Genomic DNA, 24,990 nt, shown 5'->3' on the forward strand with positions numbered 1-24,990 from the left:
TCATGCAATACATTCGGATTGACGAGCGACGCAAGGACGCGCTCTGTCGAGTCGTCTTGAGATAGTACGGCAGTCGAAGAAAGAAGAAAGGAAAAATCATTCAAAGAACACTCGACAAAGTGCTGCTTGAATATTACATCCGAAACTGAGGGCTATCAATGAAAATTGTCTTCACTCGCTTGTCCTGCATCTTGGGGTTTGAACTGCAACTTTTCAACTGGCCAGTCTAACGCAATCATCTTTACATGTAGTTAGCTTGACGACTAGGATTCAGTACAGCCAACCTGAATAACTTCCGACCTTTTGTTCCTGTATTACCAATGCATTTGGCTCTGTCCCAGGATTCCACTCGCCCGATGCATGTTTGTGTTTAATACCCAACTGCTCCTCAACTCTTTCCAGCAGTTTGGTAGCGGTGCTTAGGCCCCTGTGCACGTTGACTCGGTTGATCGTTGGCCTCTCGGAGCCGAGTCATGTAGCCTTACGTTACACGCCACACATGCATCGAAATCCTATTGTGGAGGATGGCTGACGTCGAGAGTGAGCGCTTGTCTCTGAATGACAGGACCAGCCCTGTACTCAAAACAGTGACGTGAAGTTTAAATCGGAAGGTTCCGGTCAACGTCCGCAATCCATGTGCCTTTTGCGTTACTGCTTGGGTGGGACGGGACTCAGACGATGTCCCGTCGGCAGGATCGGGATCGTTTTTTAAATTTGGGTGTATTGTGCTAAGCAGTCAATAATAGCAAAAAAAAAAAATCTTCTCCTGCAATTATCAAAATAGAGAAATCAAATGCCTGGGCGCAAAAATTGCTTATAATAAATTTTGGCTGCCTACCTAATCGGCTGGAGATTGTAGTAAGGATTACCATATGACAACATGATGCATGGAAAGTGCAGTGGTTGGTATTGGCGCTTCATTCCTTGGATTTGGCTTGATCCATTTGGATCGTAACCGGGTTGATGGTGTTGTAAAATGATCATTAATTTTTGTAATGAGCGAGTTTTGGAACGGAAAACTGAGCAAATTTTCTGTCTCTTTCGCAATCCTGGTCGGCCTTCTGTATAGAGCGAGACTACTCTGGTTGGGCCACGGCGACGAACTGATTTACATATCGGGAGTACTGCACTATTGAGGAAAGAGCTAGCGGTGGACGATACGTGGATCTTCCGCAGACACAAGGGGGGGGCAGTGTTGATATTTACCCCTCGAGCTAATTTATTCCTGGCTTGGCTGTTCAGACATCTAGTAATGATCATAAAAGCACGACAATAAAAACCCTGCTGTTGTTAAGAAAAAAGGCATCAGTAGATGAACGGGGAACCAAGAACCAGGAACCAAACTCCAATGGAAATCATTTGACATGAAAAGATTTCATCAAAAAACTATGGTCTTCTCTCATCAAGTCAAAAGTGTGAAATGAATCCCGTCGCCGAGTTGAGCCCTCCAGCTTCCATGGTACCACATCGAATATCTACACTTTGACTCGACGGCTCAGCTGTTCAGTGCCGGCAGACTTCTCAAAGTCAATGTCTTTCACCAAATCCACTCGAAGGCCGAAAGCCCGTCGAATGACCCAGTCTTTGCTGCTGATTGTTTCCTCAACTTGCCCTATCTGCAATGGAGGAATGAGATCTGAGCCCTGTAATCTCTGAAGCAAGACCTCATCCTCAGGACGTGCAAAGTATACCAAACTGTACCGTGTGTGGCCCCCTTGGATACCCGGTGGCGCAGTAACCCTATGAATATTGGATCTGAGCAGACCGTTGGTCAACTTGACCATGGCATCGCCGAGACTCATAATCGCATGGCCTGCAAGTGGCTTCACATAGACCCATTCAGCATCAGAACCGGGAGGAAGCACCTGTAGACCACCCAGTCGATTGAACAAAACGGTGACGCTTCCAAAATCCGTGTGCTCACCCAACGCAACACGGCGGTCATTGACTGGTTGTGGAGGCGCTTTGATAAATCGCATTTGATCAGCACTCTTGCTCTGCAGGCGATGTAGACTGGAGAGCGTGCCTTCGGGCAGGCCAAGTTTGTGGTTGAGAACTTGCAAAACTAGTCGGACCATCGCATGGGAATTTTTGATGAAAGATCGAGCTGTGCCCCGACTCTGGAGGAGCACATCCGGGGCCGGAAGCGGATCTGTGATGCCCATGATATCGTCCTTGGAGATCTTTGACGGTCAGTCTCATAAACATTTTCTTTCGGTTGACGAGAAGAGCACATCGAACGACCCACATTGTAGAACTCAGCACGGTCCAGGTTACCATCCAAATCAACGGGTGACACCCCCTGGCTTTTATAGCCAAAGTAAGATTTTTGCGAGCTAAAGTCGTATCCTTGCTTTTCTTCCAGGCTCAGATCAAAGAGCCTCTCCCCTACTTGAAATAAGGCATCTGCATCGTCCAGCAGATGTTGCCCCTGCTCGGCATCTCGAAGATCCAAGTAGAAGAAGCCAATATCAACAGATGCATCATACAGTTTAGACAGCTCGGCCGGATTCTGATCGAGCAGCTTCTTTAGTGAAATTCGGAGTAATGGCGCTGTAGTGACATGGTTTGGAAATGGGGGCAGATCCGGGAAGTTTTCCGATACGTCCAAATCCTGACCAATCGAGTTCATACTGACGGAAGATACGTTGGAATAGAGAGCGAAGGTACTTGAGGATTTTTGTTTAGCTCGTGTGGTTTGCAAGGTTGAGAATATACTGCCGTTGCTGCCGCCGAGCTGGGCATGGCGGGACTAAATGAACCTGAGTTCGGGCGGGGAAAATCTGCTGAGCCGAAGGACAAGTTCACATCAGAATCTCTAACGGAAAAGAGCATCGATTTGACTTGGCGAGTCAAGAAAGCTACAGCAAAAGAGGAGATGAGTGAAGTCTGATGGCCGAGGAAATCGGATGTATCGCAAACCTCGAGGCAGCGGCTTCGATTGATCATATCACGATTAACTAGAGGTGATCAGACTCAGTCCGTAGAACCAGACCTCCCCACAAGGAGTGTTCATCAAACTAGAAGCGTACCTACTTGATCTTTAAATCTTTTCAGCTCTGGCGTTACAAAGCAACATGGTCGCTTTTCATGAGAATCCCTCTGGATGCTGGGAACGCCGTATCTTGACACAAACCCTGAGGAATACCGCCGATATCTATGCGAATATTCGTATCTTTGACTCGGGTATTTCAGTTTCGTTGTGTACATCTTTCGTGGCTTCGCGAGAAAGCCACATTCTGATGAGGAGCTCGCGACAAGTCAGGCCTCTGCCCATTCCTGGGCACCAACATTGGAATTTCATCTTGTGCTATCTATCCCATGAATCAAATCACCGTGATGAGGGCATACAGAGATGGACTCGATCCACAACACAGACAGCTTGGCAAAAGACTTGCTGCCATCAGTATTGCTCTCACATCTGCAAAGGCAGGAAAAGACTGCTTTAAAACTCGTTTAGGAGCCATGTTCAGGGCTCCAGGCGCTGAAAGCTACCCGGTTGAACGTCCAATTCTCTGGAACCCAGGCGTACATAGAGGACTATTTTTGGATATGAAAAAGATGAATCACAAAAAAGAAGCACCGAGCAAGCCGATCAGGTAGCAATGCGTCGAGTTAATGCTTCGGACTCTGCATGGTGCATTTGCACGATGCCTGCGGGTTGCTAGCCGACAACCAAGGATCACCTCATCAATGACCGAAATCATAAAGTCTGATAGGCTACTAGCTCGATTTCGAGTAGCGGGAGGCATTGGTGACTCAAGAAGATGAATAGTTACATCTCCTGTATCATTTAAAGAATGTACAATTGAAAAAGACGAACTAGTAATCCATCTGTTTACAGGTCTCGGCGTCTCCATACACAATCACAAGCATAAGAAGGCTTATCTCTTATCGCGGCGGGGATGTTCATTTTTCTCCAACTTCACATCTCCAGCAAAGCCATCGTCTACGACACAAACAGCACGGGCGAAGACTACAGACTTTCAAAGCTTCAAAGTGCGCTCTGCGTAGACTCCACCAATTGCCCAAAATGTCTTCCACGAGTGCGCCCAGCAACCACATCGCCCACAATCTTCTCGCGCGCGCCCATTCTCCCGACACCGCTGCGCAACAATTCACCGAGCGCGTCAAGCAAAAACCACTCTATCTTCGTCCCACGTCTCCCTCAGCAGCTGATAACCGGTCCCGACGACGCCATCAACGCCTACGCAAGAAGGAATACTTTCTCAAACATCAACGTCCGCAGCCGCTTTCCGCGCGCCAGAAACGCTCGTCGGGCTTGTACGACTTGCCCAAAGATGAGTGCAAGTATGACGTTTTCAAGGGACTGCATGCGCTGTGGGTTCAATACATGCAAGAGATACTGGACCTTAAAGTCAGTGGACGCAATGGCTCGATTACTCCGTCATCGCATGGAGCCAAGCTGGTCAGCGCGGATTATCACGGCGCGGAAGTAGAGGTCGTTCGGAGTCAATGTCCCAGTCGGGTTGGGTTGAAAGGGATCGTAGTACGAGACACCAAGTTTACCTTTGTGGTCGTGACCGAAAAGGATGAAGTGAAGAGTAAGTACAGCGCCTTGTCTCTTGATTGGTTTGCATCAACAGCACCTAAGCTCATCATGTGTCCTGCAGCGATACCAAAAGAGCACACTGTCTTCAGGTTTACAGTGCCTGTACCGCATGCCGCAAAGACAGGCGCCGGTACAACCCAAGAGGGCGGCGATGAACAAGAAGGGGGTTCAAACGGACCGCAGCCGCTGGTTTTTGAACTTCATGGGAGTCAGTTCGAGAATCGGCCAGTTGATCGGGCGAACAAGAAGTTCAAGTGGAGAAATATAGACTACGTATAAGCTGGGCTACGCGAGTTTGACTTCTGGGAAAGGAATACCCGGCGATGAGCACATTGTATTGCAGCTCCACGAAATGAATGATTGGCATTCGTTATCAAACACGGGTGACGAACCCAACTATTGCATCCCAAAGAGCCTATCTCCTGCCACTCCGGTGTCCATGCAGAGATTAGGTCTGGAAGCTAGGCGTGGAGTTTGGGGTGTGAGACATGTAAATTTTAGATGTCTTGCCAGGTTTCGAAACACAAATTTCATATCTTCAGAGCGGAAGGAATGCTCAAGATCGAACTTCACTCGTCGGATGCCTAGCGCGATTGGACTTTGCAATGAGAAGCAGCTGCAGTAACTTCCCGAGCTTGAACGACTCGTAGCGCAAGTGACCCAGTTCGAAAAGCATGTTTGCACAATCATACCGAACACCAGGATACCCGAAGCAACAGGGTTCAGCGCAAAGAGGCCATCTGCTGCCTCTGAAACGTCGCCCACGTCGAAAACTGCAGATGACAACGACACGACTGGCACTTGATTTGCATATCGGATGAGAACACTGTCTGCGATACCATCAGAATGTTGACCAGAGCCGGATAATTGAATAGCCAGTAGAGTCTGGTGAAAGGACTACTTCGAGTCCAGAAAGCGTCAACTGTTCTCAAAATTCTTCACATTCCCGCCCATTCAATACTGAATGTCCGCACGGTCTCGATGCGATCGGCTTCGGACTCGACCTCGTCGCGTCTCTTTTGCGGTCCGCCCAGAAGAAAGCCCTTCTTTACACCTGTGCCCAGACGGCCACCGTTGACAATGTCCATCAAATCAATCTCTTCATCCCATTCGGCAGAGACGGCCACAAAGTGGGAATGGAAGCGAAGAGGGTCTCCCGGATATGCCACATACTGACAGCCAAATCGCAGACCGGGAGATAGGAAGTAGCCCAAGGAATGAAGATGAGCGAAGAGCGGATATGAGAGAGGAACCTCAGGAGTGGAAAGATGAGGCGCAGCAGCGGCAGGGTGTGGAAGTGGTGGATATGAAGTTGTTGGTGTCACGGCCATGACCGGCAAGGGCGCCGGTGTTGTCGTCCCCGTGGTGCGAGATGCAGAAGCAGTGTCGTCATTATTGGTGAACAAGGAGGCCACTCCCTCCCGATCAGCTGCAGTCGGAGACGACTTGACTGCTTCAGCCTCAGCGGCCGTCCGAGCTGCTTTTGCAGCCTTGGCGGCTAGTCCTTTGGCCTTCTTCTCATCTATCTCCTTCAAAGACTGTTCTCGCTGCTGCTCCTTTCGGTCCGCAAGAATGCGCGCTGCGAGTTGACCTTGAGATTCTAGGTCGCGGAGGTACGCCTTGCGGTCTTCCTCTAGCAGGGATCGCATCCCGTCGTGCGCTTTGGCTTCATCTACGATGTAGGCTACACCTCTGTCCACCAAAAGTCGAGCTTCTTCCGGCATCAACTCCAGTGGCAGGCCAAGGAAAACATTTTGTTGAGGGATTTGGGGAAGAGTCCCAATCAGCACGCCACAGATGTTGTGTTCGCGACGAAGGTAGGTGACAACATCGATGGAGAAGAGAAGGTATCTACCGGATACATAGGATATCGGAACGGGAAGAGAGGGTGCAGACTCCATGGTCAAAGTTTTCATTCAATTAATATGAGCTGAAGAGAGGCAAGAGGTCAGCCCAATCCACATGAAATCAGATATTTTCAAATCAAAGTAATCAGAATTTCAAGGCAAGTCATTTTCAATACGTTTCTCAGTCACATGTGCTCTTTTTTGAGATATTAATCGAGCTTCAGGGGATTGACAGATTGTAGATATATAATCATGCAAGATGGGAAATTCCAAGGGGAGTAATGCAGAAAGACTTACCATTCATCAATGACAGGAGCTCGTGATTTGACCAGCAAATCCAGGAGCTCAAGATATGTAGGAGAGGGAATGAAAAGTGGTGGTGGGCCGGGCGAAGCGAATTTTGTAGGAAAAGGTCACTTCGCGCTTTACCATTTCGGGAATAGCTGGCCTTGGCGTGGCTTCCCGAAGCACGCGGTCGGCGGATGTTCGCGCGCACCCATTGAAGATGCAACCGTGAGCATTAAGGGTGTCCTTCAGCGTGTCAAACCCGGAGAGATGAATTTCATCCTTCTGCTTTTTCTTGTCTTTTTTGCGCCATTGATACTTTTTGCTGGTGAGTCTCACGATTCTCACGATGGGCCCACACCTCTTGGCCTGGAAAATGATGTCCAAGGCCGCCAGAACAATCGCTCATGAATCTCTCAGCTTGGCTAGCAGCCTCGAGTTGCCTCGGGAATCGTCTGCGCAGCGACCGAGCTTCCGGGCGACAACAGTTCGGTGCATACGGACGGAGCTATCTTCGAACCATGGCCAACTCTGGCCCCGCCTTGTCAGAGCAAATCGAGCTCGACGACATGCTGGCCGAACCTGGAACCCATCGCCATTTCGAAGAGGATTACTGAGATGGACAGGTCTAACAATAGTTTGCCCCGTTCAGAATTCAAGATCCGACTTCTTAGGCATACCGCCGGGTGCTGCTGCGTCTTGCGCTTCCGTGTCACCCTCGGCTGGTGGCAGGCTGAAAGGCTTAATCTCGAATCGCCGACGGCTCAGGATAAATGCCCAGTCCTGTCCAACATTTTGATCACTGCCCCCACCCCGTTCGTGGAGGACTGGCAGTTTATGGGTCTTCAGCATACCCTGTGGGGGCTCCTCCACGGAAGTTGCAGCACCGGATGTCGCTACAGTATCCGCAGAGTGAGGAAATGGACATAGCTCGATGACTCCATCAGACAACAATTCAATCCAGCGCACCAGGCCCGAAGCACGGGGGAAAAGTGATAGAGGGACAGTGATCATGGCCGTCACTCGAGCAGAGTAAGCGCTCATGAGCGCTCTGAGCGAATGAAGGAATTGCAGCACATACTCGGGCTGGGAGGCGTTGGGCGGGTATATTGTTGGGTTGAGCAGGGATGGCATCAGGATGCGATGAATGGTGTTTGCAGGGCTGGATTGTAGTGCGCCTTGAAGCTGCTTAAGAATGGAGGCAAATGGAGACTCTTTGGAGGGCACGAGCGGTACGAAGGACATGTTGCTGATGCCCGCATGGGTGAGGCGTTTTGTGAGATCAAAGGCATGGCAAAACGCAGGCTTAGCCTGTACTTCGCTTCCCGCGGCTGGCAATTGGTTCGGGGCTTCTTCTGATGAGCGGAGGACGATGACAGTGAGGGGATCTCGAATAGTGTTTTTACTCACCGTCTCGCGACCCGGCAACTCCTGCGCCAAATTCTCCGAGCCGCTCGTATCGCCACGCAATCTTCATCTTCTCATCTTTGCGCCTGTCAGATCTCTTTTCTTCGAGAGACTCGGCGGTGCCGATGAGGCCTGGCAGACTGCGACCCCATTGTTCCGGGACGCCGATTACATGAATCTTTTGCTCTTGTACCACGCCCTCTGCGGCATAGTAGCGAAGCAAGGCGCCGGCGAAATCTGTAGTTCCATTTTCCTCAACCAACAATATCGTTCCCATAGGTAGGCCAGCATGGCCTGCTAGCAGGTTGTCAAGCGAGGGCGCGCCCGTAGATGTGGTTGGTCGTCCGTCATCGGGCGAAGGCCGAACGCCTGGCGGAGTTTCGGCCTGTGCTGGTTGTGATGGGACAGGGCCTGTACGGTCGGCGCCGGCAGAGAGTCCAATGTTGCGCTTGCGAAAAGACATTTCGTGCGGCGAATTAGAATGTAATCGAAGACGTGAGGGCTAAACTGAGGGGTTTGAGAGCTTCGACCGGAGCTTCAGAAATCGTTATCGGCGGGGAACCAAAAAGCGGCAGAAAAAAAAAGAGAAGCTCCAATTCCGCCGCAGCGCAGCCGGATCTTCAAGTCTTCCAACAACCCACGTTTCAACCTCGATCTCTCAGTAGTGAAGCCACGAGTCACCAAAACGCTTGGCGCAAGATTGTCGCAAGAGATACCATTCCTTCAATCTAAATAAATCAAGTGCTCCCTCGCAGCGCACGATACTCGCAATGTCCGACCCCATCCTCTTCGAAGACACTTTCACGATCAACTCGATCAATGCCCAAAAATACGATCGCGTGTCGCGCTTGGAATGTGAGAACCGCGACAAATCTGTCACATTCACTCTCGATGTGAACACGGAGCTGTACCCTTGTGCCGTCGGCGAGTCAGTCTCCATGGCCATTGCCTCGACTCTCTCGCTCGATGGCAAGGAGGACAGCCGCACGAGCTGGCGGGACGTGAGCAACGGCGAGCCCAGCCTCGCTGACGACTACGACTATGTTTGCCATGGAAAGGTCTACCGTTTTGCGGAAGGTACGGAGAAGGACACCATGTAAGTTGGGCGCATGGCCGGGTGTATGGCTTGTTTTGAGTTGCATACTAATGCCCGTTCTGCAGGGCCGTTTTCGCTTCTTTCGGTGGTCTCCTGCTCTACTTGGTTGGACCTTACAGCAAGACCAACCCTCTCCGCATTGACCACGTCTACCTGCTCATGAAGAAATAAGCAGGCTGCCAAGCCTTTTCCTTGACGAGCGGTTCATAGAGGGACGTCCCCGTGGCTTGCTTATTAGGCCATATTAGCAAGGGTGTGCAGATGCTGTCGATCCAAGCCAAAGGATCTGTTTTTATTCTGTTTTTATTGGGCTGTGCAGCGCTGGCGTTTTTTGCATTTCAATAATGGTGTACCATAGACAATCGATATATGGTGATGATCCCAGACCCGTCAAATATTCGACATGTCAACATCTCGTTATCTTGAATATCTGTATGGGAACGTGTTCTTTTTCTTTTTTTTTTAAAAAAGAAAAATGAAAAATTGGCCTTATTGCTAAAAAGATTGTCTACTTCTCAAGTAATGGCGATAATCGCACGATGCATACCCGCTCCTGATGCAACGGCTATTGATCACGCTGCCACACTATTTTTCAAAAGTTTTGGCTGCAGAATTCATCGCAAATATGACCCAAAAGAACGTCTGGAAAACTTTGTTCAGTACTCGATCTAAGTGAATCAATGCTATCGCTTGAAGACATAGAGGACCACGCTCCCAAGTTCAGTATGATGGGAAGCGACTATGACAAATATCATCACGGCCGAGTTCTCCATCTTGCGTGGTGCTGCTATCCAATAGAAGATGCGCTACATGCGTCTAGCATCACCTTGAGGGAAGCGCTTCACCAAAGGAGTAGCCCACTCGATACAGAATAGATCCTGGATCTGACTCGACGCCATCTTTGCGAGATGCGACTGCGCCTCGATCCACAAGATACAACAGCAAAGCGGCAGGCAGTAAAAACACACGGCCTCATGAGGAATAGTAAAGTGTCACAACGAGATAGAAAAAGCCATGCACTCCATCGCTTTAGTACTAGTCATGAGGTAATTTTGAATTACGCATTCATTAGGAGTTTCCGCTAGAGACCTGGTCAATTATGCCCTGGAACAGATATCTAGAGCAGGGAATCTCCCGATGCAGTTCATTTCCGAAGAATAGCCGATCCCATGACCACAAACCCAGACGTTGGCGAGGTTTGTCTCCTCTGCTATTCGACATGACAGAAGTATTATCTCTCTTCAAGTGTTCAGGAAGATGCGTCCGGCATGGCAGAAGACTCAGTATCACCATTCACAGTGCCATTTAATGCCGAATCACTCTTTCCAGGGACACGAAACCGCCCAAATTTCTCAAGCACTTCTTCAATTTGCTGAGGACCCATGCCAGCTCCGTCTTTTACCCACAGAGATGGATATTCGCGAGCGTCCCACTGCCACCAAAATCCTGCAACTTTACCATCCTCTTCGTCTCTGACAAACTCGAAGATTCCCATCTTGTAATGAGTCCACGTTAACATGCCCCGAATGAGCAACTCTTCTCTGCTTTTGGGGAGAAAGCTCAGCATATCAAGGGTGTAGGGTTCAAGTGCAGATTTTGACTCAAGGTAATCGCCAAAGGTTACGGTAAGTCTCTTGGTTTCATCCGGTTCGCTTTCACTATCACTAGCTGTGATGTTGATTCGAATCGTGTTCAGTCCCACGTAAGAACCAACAAAGTCTTGCGGATTCCCGGTGAAAAGGGCAGGATCACAACCACTGTTCCACTCGGCCAGCATTTTTTCAAAAGCGTGGTTGCAGCGATCCCGAGCTGCACGTAAGGGCTGAAACGCGCTCACGCGTGGCTTGAATTTGAGAAGAGCCTGAAGCATGATTCGAATCGCCGTTTCGGCAGCATCTCCGTTGCTGGTCGAGTTGCTCAAAGCAACAATAGCTGTATGGGTCTCTGGTAAGATGTAAACCGCCGAAACGAAACCATTCGTGACTCCGTGGTAGTTGTACACAGTGCAAGGCTCGGAGTCCTTCCCTATTATCGTCTTTGGGTCCAGATACGATTTCTCGCTATCTGAAAAGCGGTTGTACGAACCTGTTCCCAGAGCGGCGCTGGGCATGGTTGTGCGATTCCATCCCAAAGTATGCGCGGGCTTGTTGTTGAATCCATCATTTACCGGCCGTTCCCATTCATGATTCCAGATGGCTGTGACTTCGCGAAGTGGGTTTCGGCCTCTCGGTTTGGCTAGTGGCTGGGGTGTCTCTTCGCCTTTTTCATGACCGTATCTGTTCATGACGGCGGCCGTGAATGCGAGCATGTCGTTGACCGAGCTGTTCATGCCAAAACTGGCTACAAGTGGCCCATGGCGTAGATTGATCTCGCTGGTCTGGATCGGCGACCACGTTCCGTCAGAACCATTGACGTACGGAAGGGCATGTTTGACTCCATCGTTGGGTTCCTCTCCAGACACGTTTGTGTGAGACATGTGAAGCGGCTGGAAGATTTGTTTACGAAGAAACTCGTGAAAAGGTACACCGGCTACCTCTTCGACAATCTGCGCCAGAAGCCCAAAGGCAGCATCGCTGTAGTGCCACACCTTTCGAAACCTCTTGCCACCATGATCGGCCCCTGGAAGAGCATTCACAAGCGCCGTGTGTTCAGCTGCATTACTCAAGACCGAGCCACCAGGTCCCATGAAAACGGGGGCCGGGTTCGCGAGACCGGTAGTATGCCGACACAAGTCGATGAGCGTAGCTTTATCGCCAGTGTCGGAATTCGCCTGGGGATTAAAGCTCGGAATATGTTTACGAACTGGGTCGTCCCAGCCCAGCCGTTTTTCACTGACCAGTATCCCTATTGCGGCACAGGTGATCATTTGTGAGCAACCACCAATGTTGTACACGGTATCGGCATCAGCCGCATCGTTGGTCTGAAAGTTTGCGATGCCAGAGCTCTTTTGGAAGATCGGTGCCCTCTTCGATCCGTGTAAGATCCCCACCGAGATAGATGGGGACTTTGCGATTTTCAGTGCTTCCTCGACATCGATCCACGCGATCTCTAGCCGCTCTTGTCTAATTTTGAATCATGAGGTCAGTCAATCTTCAGCACGAGCTCGTGGAGCAGCAGTGGTGCTGACAATTGCGCTCGAGACTCGGGCTCATCCGCGCTGGTACTCATGGTTTTCCGGCTACTTTTTCAATCGTATACTTGTTGTATACTTGTTGTATACTTGTAAGGATATGAAGTAGGAATAGTTCGAAGAGCAAGTTTCAGCAGGTATACAGGAAAGTCGGAAAGATGATTGAATAAGCGCCACTACTTCTCATGATAAACTCCAAAATCATGGCAACTCCCTGCAACTCGTTTGCTGCGGAACATGCCCAAACTTGTGGCGAGCCAGGCCACAACAACTGGTCAATTTACAAAGGCGAGTATAATCAAGAATCAAGGTTTGATGCTTTCAAAGCTTCGACGTTGAAGGCTTGATTTTTTGGCAGAAATTCGTAGAAATTGGGCCGAGTGCACTGTCAGAGTGACGATCACCCAGAAAATCAGTGAGAATTATGGACGGATGTTCGACCCCAAACATGCCAAATTCATGTTCGTTCTTCACCAGGCTCATCCGCACTCCGAAGAAAGTCGGGCTGTCTGTGAATTATGTACTTGAGGGGTATAGACATGTAGTGACGATAAATACACAACAAGAAAAAGTTCGAACCGTCTTCGGCTTCGCACCAAGTTGAATCTATTTCAAGCAATGTGAAGCTGTGGGGTGCTCCATGCGGCGATGAATGCGCGCCACGATATCAAGATAATCGGGCTCATTCTCGGGCGTCAGGATACCGTGTCTGATGAAGAAATCGATCATGATGATTGAGCAATTGGGTTTGAATTCCCCGCGAGCCAATGCATCTTTTACCTCCGAGACCGTGAGCAGATTGAACTCTTCGACTTCATCGTCACAGGGCTTAGGAACCACCGAGGGATCCAGTTTCAGATCGTAGACATACTCAACCTCCGGTTGAACAAGGCCAGTCTCTCCACCGGCGCGAGAGTCGCGTACATGTGTATAGGTGACACATCCCACCGGTAGGACTGAAGCCCGCACGATATCCTCCGGTAGCGAGGCTTCCTCCATGGCTTCACGGACAATGCACTCAAAGGGAATTTCACCAGTGCTCATTCCGCCCGCGACGGTGTTGTCTAGCATGCTAGGGTAGGTCTGCTTGGTCTTTGCACGGCGCGGGACCCAAAACTTCAAGCCTGTGGAGTCCTCGACGTATCCAGTCATATGAGCGCCGTAGGAGACGATGCCAAACAAGGGCGTGGCGCAGCGCTCCATCTCAAGCAAGAATTCACCACCAGGTCCGTAGAGGGGGTACTTTTCATTTCGCCATCCTTTCAGAACCTCGAAACAGCCGAGTTTGACGGCTTCGGCAATACTTTGCGCCACGAGTTCGCTCCGTTGAGCGGGATCGGCATTTGTATCCGTGACCAGGGTGACGGTCTGAGCCGCGGAATCGATGGACCAGATATGTTCAGGCCACGGGAACTTCTCCACTACGGCATTGACGATATACCCCAGGGTCACATCGTAACCCGAGACTCGGAATTCATGATAGTTCTTCAGAGTTTCCGCATAGGCGACGCGGTTGTCTTGGTAGTAAGGGAAGCTGAGCAGGGTATAAGAAATAGGTCCGAGCACAACAGCGCGCACGCCTCTAAGACGGGTTCAATACTTATCGCACTCGCGGACGAGATCCAGATTAGTCTTGGTCATTTTGTCCGCTCGTCGCTCGTCGCTCGGCAAAACAAGATATGATCCAGAGTGTTGTTTCACGCGGCGAGAGATGGACGATCTAGGGGAACAGCCGCGGGGGTGACAGAGATGAGAAAGAACCCTTATCGCCGCGATAAGGGCAGTGGGGGCAGCGCTTTGGTGACTTGCGCTTCTTATGTCATTTGCATCATCGGAGGCGGCAAGTCTGCAATTGGATCCGCATTCCGCGAAGAAAGACGGCGCTTTGTTCGAAGCTACTAGAAGGATATGATCTTCAGTGACCGCGCAGGTGGACTCTCTCTTCTTATTCCCGTGTTTTGCGCTCCAGTTTCCTCGGTGTAGATCCTGCCCAACTCCTCTAATTGACCGCCTGCATTCGTCATCAAATTCAAATGTTCTCCGTCGTGGTCCCCGGCCGGCCGTGCTTGACAGACATTGTCGCCGTCGACAGTCAACCAAATGGCCAAGCGACAAAGTTCGCCTTCACGATCCCACTGAACCCATCCTTCAAAGACCTGGTGGTTTTCCTCTTACCCGGAACAGTGCTGCCACCCAACACTGGCGCCGCCATCTACATCCAGCTCCCAGACCCAACCACGGGCAATCCGACCGATTTCCGGTTCATCGGCGCACTCGCCAACGAGAAGCCATCCGGCATCTTCAAAATCCAACCACCTTCACAATCACCCAATGGCCAAACGCGGAGCGAAGCCGAAGAAGAAGATGAGATGCTCGACGAAGGCTCCAGCAATTCCGCCGCCTCGTTAAACGGGGTCGCAACGCTAGGAATTTCAATCGAGCCCGTCCATACTATTGCGCCGCAATTATCAGCACTAGAATCAGAAATGGCGCAGGCTGGCCCGTCCGGACCTTCCAACGAAAATCCCGAGCAGCAACGACAAAAGCAAATTTCAACCAAGATGCTTGCACAACGAATTATCGGCAGTGCATTCAATTTTCTGGCAAGCTTTGCAGAAAGTGATCCCGCGCGCAAAGGCCACGAGGTGGTGCCCCTCAAGAGCTTTCGCGACTGGTGGACCAAATTTGAACGGCGGATTGATATGGATCCTGGCTTTTTGGAGCGCGAGGATCCGAATGCGAATTAATTTTTGGGAGCGAAACATCCACCTCGGAGCTTTCGGCCGGAACTAATGTGAAATTGTTTCCTGTGAGCAAATATCTTCGTGTCAACATTGCCACCACCGGTCTCTTGGTGAGGAGGTCAAAGAAGACTTCTGATCTCTCCCATTTTGCGTGAGCCTGGTATCATTTGGAAGTCTGCCATTCTCGTGCGGCGTTTAGCGAATGGCATTGAGACTTTGCCATCATGACACGCTGCCTTGATTGTGATATCTTGAAAGCTGATATTGACCATATTGGTTGACCCTTTCGAAATGGACTCGCCTGTCAGGTCCGACTACGCTAATTTCAAAAGACACACGGGAAAGAAAGTGTGTGAATAATTGTGGCTTTTACCTATTCTTGAAGCGAGTATTCATCTTATGTACAACAAAATTTGTGGGTTCAACCATAGCCCACTCTTCAACCGTTCCAAGCTCAAACCCTGTACCATGACCACGTGAAAAAGAAAGAAAGGATAGGAAAAGGGTGACAAAAAAAAGGAAATATTGAGGAAATAATCATTGAGCCAATGTCTTCAGTCCAACCAACGCCCTTCACAAGGATACCAACAGAGAGAGAGAGAGAGAGAAATAGTAAGAAAGAAATGATAAAAAGAAATCTGATAAGCTGGCAAGCTCGCCAGCAAGCACTCTCGATGATCAAATCGAGTCAGACCTTCGACCTGCCTTCATGGCATGCATTGATCCACTTGGCCGCAAGCGAATGGCAGGCGCATAACAAAGACTGTACAATTCATCGACGTACGTTGCAGGCGTGGTGACTGCATCCCCGGCAGCAATGACCGCATCATGGGAGTGGACAGGGTTCTGCGCGACATTTTCCGCAAGCCGCGTAACGTCGACACGAACCTCCTTCTGCACAGTAATGTCGCCGATGACGGTGCTGGGGACCTCGACGAGCGACTCTTGTGAGTTGTTTGCACCAGAAGAGGCGCGTTTGCGGTATGGCCAGAATTTGGAGACTGCAGAACGAGGGGAGGACTTGAGGTCGGATTCGCTGATGGAGGCGCTGGAGCGGACGTCGGTGCAAAAGAATTCCTGGTTCAACTCGCGTGAGAATCCAGCTCGGTCGGCGAGGGCGTCGTTCACCTGTTGCTGTACACGGAACAGACGGAAGGGAGTGAAGGTAAAGTCGGGGTTGGGGACTTGAGTGTCGAGAGGGGCGACGACGCAGAAGGCAAGAAGGGTGCATTGAGAGGCGAGGTGATTCTCCTCGGATCGTCGGAGAGCCGAACGGCATGGAGCCACGAGAGGTCGTGCAGAGAATGTGGCTATTGAACGCATCTCCTCTGGGAAAGCCTGCGCGAGCGAGGTGATACCCTGCACCAAGTTCTCACGGAAGACTTCCATACCGGGATCAGATTGGTTGGCGGCTTTTGATTGCAGATATTTGATGCATCGCACCATGGACCATCCGTCCATGCGGGAAATCAGGTCGAGATGCTGGATGGTTAGACGTTTGATGGAGAGCGTTGAGGATGGAAGCGGGTTCCCGGTTCCCTTGGTAGTGAGAATCTCAAAATGGTCTTGGACCGTTGGGCGCATGACATATGAGATGAGATGCACACCTTCGCCAAAGCCGCGACTTGAGCTGGCATAGTCCCGCATGTCACGAAGATGTTCCACCAGTGTCATTTCGGGCACGTGGATACGGCGGGATAGCGCCGAGGTGACATTTTCCACCGTCGCAAAGCGGAAACCGAGAGCAGAGAAACGAGAAGCCTCGTGCTTCTGCAGCTGTCGCACCGTGAACATCAACTGGCCTTTACCCGTGCGGAGTGAGGAACGACCCATTGCACGAGAGAAGCGAGAGACGGGGATGGCAGTGGAGAGAACGCTGTCATAGAGGGTGCCCAAGTCCGCCAGAGGCAGGCGCAGTTCCTCGGCCAGCTCTTGGGCAGAAACGCAGAACAGTTGCTTGAACAGAGTGTCAAAATCGGTCTGCAACTCGGTCTCCTTGTCCATGACGGCACCGCGGGACAAGACATGCTTCTGAATGGCCTGTTGTTCCGAGGCGAGACGATTGCGCATGAAGGGGATGAGATCTTTGACCACAGCCCAGTTGCGACTCGCCCTGAAAGCCCAGAGGAAGGTAGGATGAGTACGAGTCAAATCGTCGTCTTTGAAGGTCTATGCAATCCTCATTAGCACAATTCAAGTTTTGAGCGATGCCTCCTTGGACAATGGGGCGGGGGAGGGAGAGAGAAGGAGCATACCCTGCCGATGTAATGATCAACAATCTTTTTCGTCGGAAGAAACGCCTGAGGAGTGACCATCACACGCCCCGCTGGGTCAAAGTAGGCGCAAGCGAGAACCAGCTGATGCGCACGCGTGGTGGATCGTCGGCGATTTCCTCCTGCCACAATCGCGCAGGCCGAGAGAATCAGGCAGGAGACACAAGCCTATCAGTGAAAAAGGTCAGTCACAAAATCCGGTAGCTTAGCACATTGGCTGAAAAGGTACACCTTGGACTCCTTCGCAGCACCCGCGGACTCACCAGAACGGCGCAGATAATGACGACCTGACTGCGTGAAAGCTGGGTGCCCGGATTGATGGACTTGTTGCGCTCCTTGTAGCTGGTGCCAAGGGACGCCGTCCAATGCATGCCCGAGACGGCCGCCGACAGAAAGCAGGCGCAAATTCCTCTGCGCCACCAGCTATCGGTCCAGGTTGCTCGCCATCGAAAGAAGATCCCCAGGGCCAATGTACTCGAGAACACGGCAATGATAGCGGATCCCACGACGTTGGCCACCGCATAGGAACACCTATAGTTGGCAATTCCCAATTGACCCACGTAATGCATGCCGCATACGGAACTTCCGGTCAACAAGCCACCCAAAGAGATGCGAATGTAGCCGGCTTTCTCTTGCACGCCGACGGAGTAAAAGGCTGTGAGAAGGACCATGACGGGAAGCACAAAGGAGGTGCCGGTGAATGCGACGTTGTAGAGGATTTGGGCCTCCTGCTCACCACTCCCGAGCACAATCGCACGATTACCGATAAAATGCATGCACCAGATACCGATACCGCCCATGGTGATAGAGGATGTTAGAAGAAGATACCTGGTGACGCATTATTAGCGATGGAGATTCGTGGGGATGGGCTTCATGTCCCAGAACTAGCTAGGAAATGAAGGGCCAAAGTCATACCAATTATAGAACCCTGACCTCGACGTTCGCCGATGTAGAAGCTCAAGTGTTGTCGCACATCCCATCGAACTGATCACGTAGGAGAGAAAAATGTACCCGCCCAGGTAGGTGACCTGCATGGGCTTTGCATCGTGTAGAGTGACGATCGCCATGGTTAAAAAAAAACGGGAAATTGTCGATCAATCGAGTTCGGATATCAAAGAAACAAAAAAGAACCAGTGGCTCAAAGTGCCACCGAGTCCCCTCGAAGTAGGGTGGAGAAGCTGGCAAGAATGCCTCCAAGATTGCAAGAAGGAGGAGAGTGTATTTTAACACATCAAGGGTTTCTGAAAAGAGGAAGAGATTGGTCGAGACAAGGAGAGAATAAGGCTTTTTTTCCCCCAGGCACGATTTAACGAGAGGGGTCGAAATAAAATGGAGAAGAAAACGAAAGTGTACAGCAAAAGAACGACCAGGACGTGTGGAAAACAGCCAACAGTCAGAGGGGACGCAAGGCCTGTCGAGAAACTGTGGATGGAAGATGGCCTGTCATTCCTGGTCCATATCGTCAGGGTTGGTGGACTCTTGTTATAGAAAAGGAATTTTCCTTCAGTCGGAAACTAGATAATCTTACTCCAAGAGTATCGCTACCAATGCAAAGGAACTTCAAAGATATGCCGAGTCACACGCCTCCAAGCCTCGTCCAGGCCACCAGGCCAGGTACTGTATCAGTGATTCTCCAGCTCGCAAGCGTAAATTGCAGAGTTCTGGGTCCAACGCCTCCAGCCCGGTCTAGCAAATGTATTCCGGGTCGATACTTCCATTGTCATTCGGTGGGTCCGTGGGCTTTTGGATCTAGAATACTCCAACCTATCCAACCTCTTGTGCCTCGCTGGATTCTCATAATCCTGTACTTGCAGTAACGCCAGTGACCCCCGCAGAGGGTCTCTGTCAGCCGGTGGTGACAGGACGAGCGCGGCGCATGGCACTCTCCGGGTGGATTTGCAATGAGAGAGTTTGCCATGCACCTCCCATACATGCAGCAGGCAGCTCGTCAGAGCGACCCAGCCGGCAAATGCTGTCCGTTCCAACAATGTGTGAGATCATACTATCGACAGCCATGTGGCAGAAAAGGAACTCTGCCTCTATATTTTTTTTTCTTTTCTTTTTTTCAGACGGATCAATATGACCTGCCCGAGCCAAGAGCTTCTGCTATCCAAGGTTAGGCCTGGAGTAGAGTTTGAGCCCCTCGGTGCGCCTGCAGAAAGGCATACGTCTCGAAGAAGCGAGTAAGAACAGCAAGAGGGGGGAAATCAGGTCAAGAAAAGGGCAAACGAATGGACTTCCGAAGCGAGGAACAATTCTTTTTTACACAAGAACCAAGATACCGGATCATTCGCTTGGGGGGGGGGGGGGCTGTGATGGCGCGCTGCATCTCGATCGGGATCGTACCGAGGGTGGGAACGATGGGGCGTGCGGACCATGTTGAGTCTCTCACGAGCGTATCAGCGTCGGCGCAGTCCCTGTGGATTCAGTTAATCACGACGAGATCCGGGCACTCGCCTGGCGTCTGGAGTCGCTGGACGTCTGTGCTCGAGATGGCTTCTGAAAAAATCATGTCATGGTCACCGGATGGTGCATGGGCCATGCGAAGCATACTCCATTGTCAACGAGCCAGAAGACTGCAAGTGGGCTTTGCAAAGTCTCGCAGATGACTCTTCCGCGAACATGTGCGAGAAAGACTCGTCAATATACACATGGTCAATTCTCATCTACATTCAATGACTGGGTGGTGAATATGATCCACTGCTACGCGACGGGGTCTCTCGAACTCCGGTCTCTCCGAGACTGCTGAAGAAGATACTTGACTTTGTGTCTAGAATCAGCTGTGGTCGGCTGGAGTAGAGATTCGTCTAGCGCCAGATTCTCACCAGGGCTCCACCGTTGGACACCAATCAACACGATCATCACTGGTATAGTCATACTCACTAGTGGCTATATGGCCACTGCAGTTTGCGCTAACATTAATGAAGGTAGTACTTGCCCCTGTACTAGCCTGGAATGCCCGGCTGGTCCTCAGCTACGCCGCACACCTTGTCTTCCATGGTCTTTGACGAGCCGACCGGCTGCACTCTCCGGGCGAGACCAGGAGAAAAACTGGCAAATTTTTACACATGCTAGAAGGACCAACCCACCTCATGCATGGCAATCAATCCTTGGGTCCGAGCCAACCTCCCCCCAAAGTAAAAAGACAAACTTAATCCAAGAACCAGAGCGCGAGGCCGACGTGCATGCTTTGTGGTCGCCTAAATCGGCAGAGAAGAGATACTCTTCTTTGCAGCTTCCCAGTAACCCGGTCGAGGGTCTGTTCAGAGTTCGACGCTCTCCATCGACAGAGCGCATCTGATCCGGATCTGCAAGATTAAGCAATTGGGCGACGATCAGTCACAAATCTAGTCGGGGATAGGAATCACTACCCGCGGGGGGCTTGTTCAGCCTCGAACCTGTTCATGCAGTGCTTGTGAGCTCACGTCGATCGGAACTGGGACTTTGGTCTGCCTCTCGCGTGGAAACTTCACTTGCAGGATGCGACCGGCTAGTCGCCGAATAGAGGCGACATCAGCCTCGACCAGGTTGCGACAGAAGCGGGCGATCTGAGGCTCGGAGATCGGGACTACTGTAGGTAGCAAACTGTACGTGGATTCTACGAGCCAACCCTTTTCTCTCGCAGGGGCCCTGTCTTACCTATACGTAATTTCCACGCGACAGGGCGACCCTGTAAAGGCTCTGAACCCACGTTGAGCGTGGGACTTTGGCCGGACTTCGGCGAATTTCCTCGACTTCAAAATGAAATTAATCAACGAGAATTTTTATTATCGCCACAGTCCTTGAACTATACTCCTGGCTGCTGCGCACATAGCGACAGTACGTATAATTCAATCCTCTCCTACGAAATAATTGCCGCAGACCATCTTAGTTCCCAAGACCAGTACCTGCTGTCCTTCAGGCCGAGGAAGTTTTCCATCGGCGGTAATTCACTCCGTAGTCCGTATCTTCACCTGAAGGGATATATGGATGGGGCCCGGTAAGCTCCGCTCACCATATGGCTTGCGTACTCCTCCTACCTAGGGTACCGACTACGGTACCTTCCAATCGGGGATTTTCTCTTTTTTTTCTTTTCTTTTTCCATTCTGTCTTTGGGGAATCCAATATGATGACAAGGTTCATACGATTCGGAGCCAGTTTCCCAACTTGGTTGGCTTTTCAACCACCTATCCCCCTCTTGAAGGATGATTATGATTCTGCTGGTGACCTAAAGCTTGGGGTTCTGAAAACTTAAACTCTGGATCGATCCGATCTGATCCATCGTCTCGGGAACTCGAATTATCTGCCCTGAAACCATAGGACAACCTTTCCTCTTTGATGGTTTGCATGTTTGGAAAACCGATGAAGAACACAAAATGAATATTAAACAAAAAAAAATAAAACAGTTCCAAGACAAACGGGCTCGAAACATACTCGGTGCTCTACGCTGAAGGAGAAAGTAGTGCATCCCTATTCGACCTGGTATTTTCACTTTGTGCGATGAGTTACTGGTCGCTACAAAAATAATAAAGTCTGCGATCTTTGACTTATCCTTCTTCGCATCAGCACGGCGCCTGGAGATAGAGAGAGCGTGCCGTGAGAAGAGACTCAACCATGAAATTCCGCCAAATGACTCGCACCGAGTGAGATGGTCGCCGGACGAGTCAAGTCATGGGTGGGGTTCCATCTCAAGAGTCTCGAGAATGGAAGCGAGGCGGGTGAACCACCGAGGCGAGACCGTTCAGGCCGTTTCCCACATGGCATTCCGTCAATTTACGACCACGCAGATGTCAAGTGGGTTTCTCCCCGTTGAATCCAGAGAAAAAGGTCCATGGAAGTAGAGGGACATGTCCGGTACTGTACGTGGAAAGAAATCAATAACATTACATGACTTGAAACTGATGGGACTCCCACCTGCGCGAACATCTCGGTAGACCCTAGACAGCAGCTACACCCGGACAAAGGAGCCTTACTAGTGGATATTTTAAGAAAATCCCAATTATACCATGCATAGCAGGGCTCCGGTTTACCCAGAAGGCAATACACACAAACCCAGCTTCCCAGTCACCATCCAAGCGTGGCTTAGCCAAAAACTCGCCCAACCAACAGCAGCGGCGAGACGAAGGGCGTTTGTCAGTTTGCAAATCTGCAAGCCCGCACGGCACTTGACAGTAGATCGTCGTGGACGGACGCCAGAACGCTTGGCGGATGTTTGATAATTGACCTGTCACCATGATCTAGACTTGTCAAGAACACTAACCGGGGTTTTTTGTGCTTTGCTGCACGTCGGGATTGGTGCCCAGATTTCGTGTCGAAGCTGCCTCTCTCATGTACCCTTTTTGACGTGCCCGTCGCGTTGCTATAGGTCGATTCCGAGTCACCCTTTCTTGACAAAAGTTAAATTATCATAGTATAAAAAGTAGACAAAAGAAAGGACGATGCAGAAAGATTCTCGCTCGGATTTTTTTTTTTTCGGGAGCAAGCGAAATAAGGTTCTGAGATGTCGATATGCAGCAATGACCGGGTATGCTCTCCACGTAGCGTACGTTTGACACGAGTCTCGCGAACGATGACGTTCATGCGGGCATGAGAGTTCCCCCCGACGCGGAGAGTTGTTTGCGTACTTACGTCTGCTTGCTCGCCCCTGCAGTTGCACGGATCTGGTAATGGGACTCGCCATCCATGCATTGCGGGATGGTTTTTTTGTCTCCATTCTAACTCTGATGTCAATGGAGATTGGTCAATGACTCGCCAGATTCTCCTCTTGATGGACGCTAGTCACTTAAGCTGGTCTCAGCCCTATGTACTACATAGAGCAACCTTGTACTCACGAAACTCCATCAGACACGCCGAGGACCAAAAAAAATAAAAATAAACCTATCTTCTCGCCGTCCTTCATGCTCGACGAACATCATCTTGCTTGCCGTGTTCAATTCCCATACTCACAGGTATCTAGGTCCAGAGGACCAATGCTGCTCATATGCTGAGCTTCAACTCTAACCCAGCACAGGATCGAGAACCTAGTCAATAGTTCTGCCAAGTAGATCCCTTGCTGCACGCATCAAGTTGACCGGATCCTGCAGAAACCCGGAACACCATGCCATATCCAGGCAACTGGGTCGCGCCTGACCCGACCGTTTGGGATAATTTTAGACTCATCTGGCAATTTTAAGCTCCACGTCGCTATTGGATCATGGAGCCTATCTGATAGATCTCTTCGTTCGCGTGGAGGCATGCGTTTCTCGCTGGGTATTGGGGGTTTTTTAAAGACACATGAGACCCTGCTGGTCTCCACGCCTGGGATAAGAATGCTCAAAGATAACTCTGTCGTTTGGAACGGGCATGGAACAGACATGGCAAATGCACCCGACCTGGGCTAAATATCGAGATGTGGTATACCGCGATCATGGAGCTACGAGAGGTATCCGATCTGAGATTGATTAGGATTCTCAACCTTGCAAACATCGGATTGGCCGTGACGTCGCAATCAAATATCCAGAAATACGGAGCACGGCCAGTAACATGAGGTAGAACTTGGAGGATGGCCCTGGGCCGGATATCATTCATTTTGTGCCTCTATTTGACATGGTGCACTTGTGTTTCACAAGGCCTGAATCTCAAGTGTGCGTGTTCAGTTTTCCAATCTAGGCGGAGATCTCGTTGACACGCTTCTGGATCAAATCACGCTGGGCGCCGCGAACTGTGAACTCGTCCACCTTCTTGCCATCCTTGAAGAATACAAAAGTGGGCATCGCGGAGATGCCGTTTTCCTGGGCGACTTCGGCAAGTTGGTCGACATCGACCTTGTAGAATTTGACAGAGGGGGCGTTCTCGCTCATCTTCTCAACGACGGGAGCGATGGCCTTGCAAGGACCACACCAGGTGGCGAAGAAGTCGACAACGACAGGCTCTTGGCTCTTCTCCACGAGCTCCTTCCATTCCTTGTCACTTCACACAGAGTCAGCCATGCATGATTCTCACCCAGATCGCAAAGAACGGGGGTCGGCTAGCCGAAAGACGGCCAGGTGGGAGGTGGGAAGAAAGGAACTCACGTGGTGATCTGAGTAACACCCATTTTGAATAATGAATTGGAGAATTGAGTAATCGGGGTAGATGAGAAGGTTCGCGCTGCGGCAATTGAGCGGGAATATGCTAGCGAAGAGCGAGTCAGGCTTAGGGAGGAGTGTCTCTAGAAGAGAATATGGTTTTGTAAGCTCTGAAATTGTAAGAGGGGCACAGGTGGGAGGGGCGTTTGGATTTTATAAGGCGATGACGTTCCCCGCTAGCCGGGCCGTAGGTGGCTTAGCTAAGAGGGCAAGAGGCCACCACGGAATCAACCACCCATCGAGTCTCGCATGGATTCATCTCGTAGTGGTTGACAAATGGGGGCAGAATTGTCATCAGTTCCAGAGGAGTCGGTCAACTCACCAGAAACATGATGGATTTGTCAGTGTTTGATGCAGTTCTTCGCGTCGTCTCAGCCAATTGATGCCGGGGAACGTGAAGGGCAAGAAGGGAGAAATGGCGGGTAGAAGTGGCAGAATGCAGATGGCGTGCTCTGCTTACGAATTGGATCGGTTCTGGCTCCCGTCTGGGCGCCGACTGAGTGGCTGCCGTGGAACTGTGAGTTTCAATGAGGAAAGGCCGAGGAGCAGC

At 50.7% G+C, this 24,990-nt stretch overlaps 12 protein-coding genes across 12 annotated transcripts; 4 read left to right on the forward strand and 8 right to left on the reverse strand.

The window, feature by feature from the left end:
• Positions 1-1,475: 1,475 nt before the first annotated feature.
• Positions 1,476-2,632, reverse strand: POX_d05225 (uncharacterized protein; the record flags this gene model as incomplete). The annotated part of the gene is made up of 2 exons (XM_050114074.1): positions 1,476-2,183; positions 2,249-2,632. 2 exons carry the CDS (start codon positions 2,630-2,632, stop codon positions 1,476-1,478), a joined length of 1,092 nt encoding a protein of 363 aa, XP_049969025.1.
• A 1,401-nt stretch (positions 2,633-4,033) lies between these two features.
• POX_d05226 (uncharacterized protein) lies at positions 4,034-4,852 on the forward strand (the record flags this gene model as incomplete). The annotated part of the gene is made up of 2 exons (XM_050114075.1): positions 4,034-4,565; positions 4,635-4,852. The coding sequence occupies 2 exons, from the start codon at positions 4,034-4,036 to the stop codon at positions 4,850-4,852; spliced, it is 750 nt and encodes a 249-aa protein (XP_049969026.1).
• Positions 4,853-5,511: 659 nt separating this feature from the next.
• POX_d05227 (putative tRNA-splicing endonuclease subunit tsp-4) lies at positions 5,512-6,474 on the reverse strand (the record flags this gene model as incomplete). The annotated part of the gene is made up of 1 exon (XM_050114076.1): positions 5,512-6,474. One exon carries the CDS (start codon positions 6,472-6,474, stop codon positions 5,512-5,514), a length of 963 nt encoding a protein of 320 aa, XP_049969027.1.
• A 252-nt stretch (positions 6,475-6,726) lies between these two features.
• Positions 6,727-7,322, forward strand: POX_d05228 (uncharacterized protein; the record flags this gene model as incomplete). Its single annotated transcript, XM_050114077.1, has 2 exons — positions 6,727-7,033; positions 7,126-7,322. 2 exons carry the CDS (start codon positions 6,727-6,729, stop codon positions 7,320-7,322), a joined length of 504 nt encoding a protein of 167 aa, XP_049969028.1.
• Positions 7,323-7,353: 31 nt separating this feature from the next.
• POX_d05229 (uncharacterized protein) lies at positions 7,354-8,575 on the reverse strand (the record flags this gene model as incomplete). Its single annotated transcript, XM_050114078.1, has 2 exons — positions 7,354-8,060; positions 8,116-8,575. The coding sequence occupies 2 exons, from the start codon at positions 8,573-8,575 to the stop codon at positions 7,354-7,356; spliced, it is 1,167 nt and encodes a 388-aa protein (XP_049969029.1).
• Positions 8,576-8,882: 307 nt separating this feature from the next.
• On the forward strand, positions 8,883-9,379 carry POX_d05230 (DNA-directed RNA polymerases I, II, and III subunit RPABC3; the record flags this gene model as incomplete). Its single annotated transcript, XM_050114079.1, has 2 exons — positions 8,883-9,208; positions 9,274-9,379. The coding sequence occupies 2 exons, from the start codon at positions 8,883-8,885 to the stop codon at positions 9,377-9,379; spliced, it is 432 nt and encodes a 143-aa protein (XP_049969030.1).
• A 1,078-nt stretch (positions 9,380-10,457) lies between these two features.
• Positions 10,458-12,376, reverse strand: POX_d05231 (uncharacterized protein; the record flags this gene model as incomplete). The annotated part of the gene is made up of 2 exons (XM_050114080.1): positions 10,458-12,270; positions 12,336-12,376. 2 exons carry the CDS (start codon positions 12,374-12,376, stop codon positions 10,458-10,460), a joined length of 1,854 nt encoding a protein of 617 aa, XP_049969031.1.
• Positions 12,377-12,944: 568 nt separating this feature from the next.
• POX_d05232 (uncharacterized protein) lies at positions 12,945-13,979 on the reverse strand (the record flags this gene model as incomplete). The annotated part of the gene is made up of 2 exons (XM_050114081.1): positions 12,945-13,872; positions 13,939-13,979. 2 exons carry the CDS (start codon positions 13,977-13,979, stop codon positions 12,945-12,947), a joined length of 969 nt encoding a protein of 322 aa, XP_049969032.1.
• A 392-nt stretch (positions 13,980-14,371) lies between these two features.
• POX_d05233 (uncharacterized protein) lies at positions 14,372-15,085 on the forward strand (the record flags this gene model as incomplete). Its single annotated transcript, XM_050114082.1, has 1 exon — positions 14,372-15,085. One exon carries the CDS (start codon positions 14,372-14,374, stop codon positions 15,083-15,085), a length of 714 nt encoding a protein of 237 aa, XP_049969033.1.
• A 675-nt stretch (positions 15,086-15,760) lies between these two features.
• On the reverse strand, positions 15,761-18,422 carry POX_d05234 (uncharacterized protein; the record flags this gene model as incomplete). The annotated part of the gene is made up of 4 exons (XM_050114083.1): positions 15,761-17,251; positions 17,338-17,523; positions 17,619-18,183; positions 18,271-18,422. 4 exons carry the CDS (start codon positions 18,420-18,422, stop codon positions 15,761-15,763), a joined length of 2,394 nt encoding a protein of 797 aa, XP_049969034.1.
• A 3,849-nt stretch (positions 18,423-22,271) lies between these two features.
• Positions 22,272-23,022, reverse strand: POX_d05235 (uncharacterized protein; the record flags this gene model as incomplete). The annotated part of the gene is made up of 3 exons (XM_050114084.1): positions 22,272-22,558; positions 22,595-22,720; positions 22,881-23,022. 3 exons carry the CDS (start codon positions 23,020-23,022, stop codon positions 22,272-22,274), a joined length of 555 nt encoding a protein of 184 aa, XP_049969035.1.
• A 956-nt stretch (positions 23,023-23,978) lies between these two features.
• Positions 23,979-24,409, reverse strand: POX_d05236 (Thioredoxin; the record flags this gene model as incomplete). Its single annotated transcript, XM_050114085.1, has 2 exons — positions 23,979-24,282; positions 24,387-24,409. The coding sequence occupies 2 exons, from the start codon at positions 24,407-24,409 to the stop codon at positions 23,979-23,981; spliced, it is 327 nt and encodes a 108-aa protein (XP_049969036.1).
• Between the last annotated feature and the right edge of the window lie 581 nt (positions 24,410-24,990).

This window comes from Penicillium oxalicum, chromosome IV, assembly GCF_001723175.1.
Source record: "Penicillium oxalicum strain HP7-1 chromosome IV, whole genome shotgun sequence".
NCBI classification, from domain to species: Eukaryota; Fungi; Ascomycota; class Eurotiomycetes; order Eurotiales; family Aspergillaceae; genus Penicillium; species Penicillium oxalicum.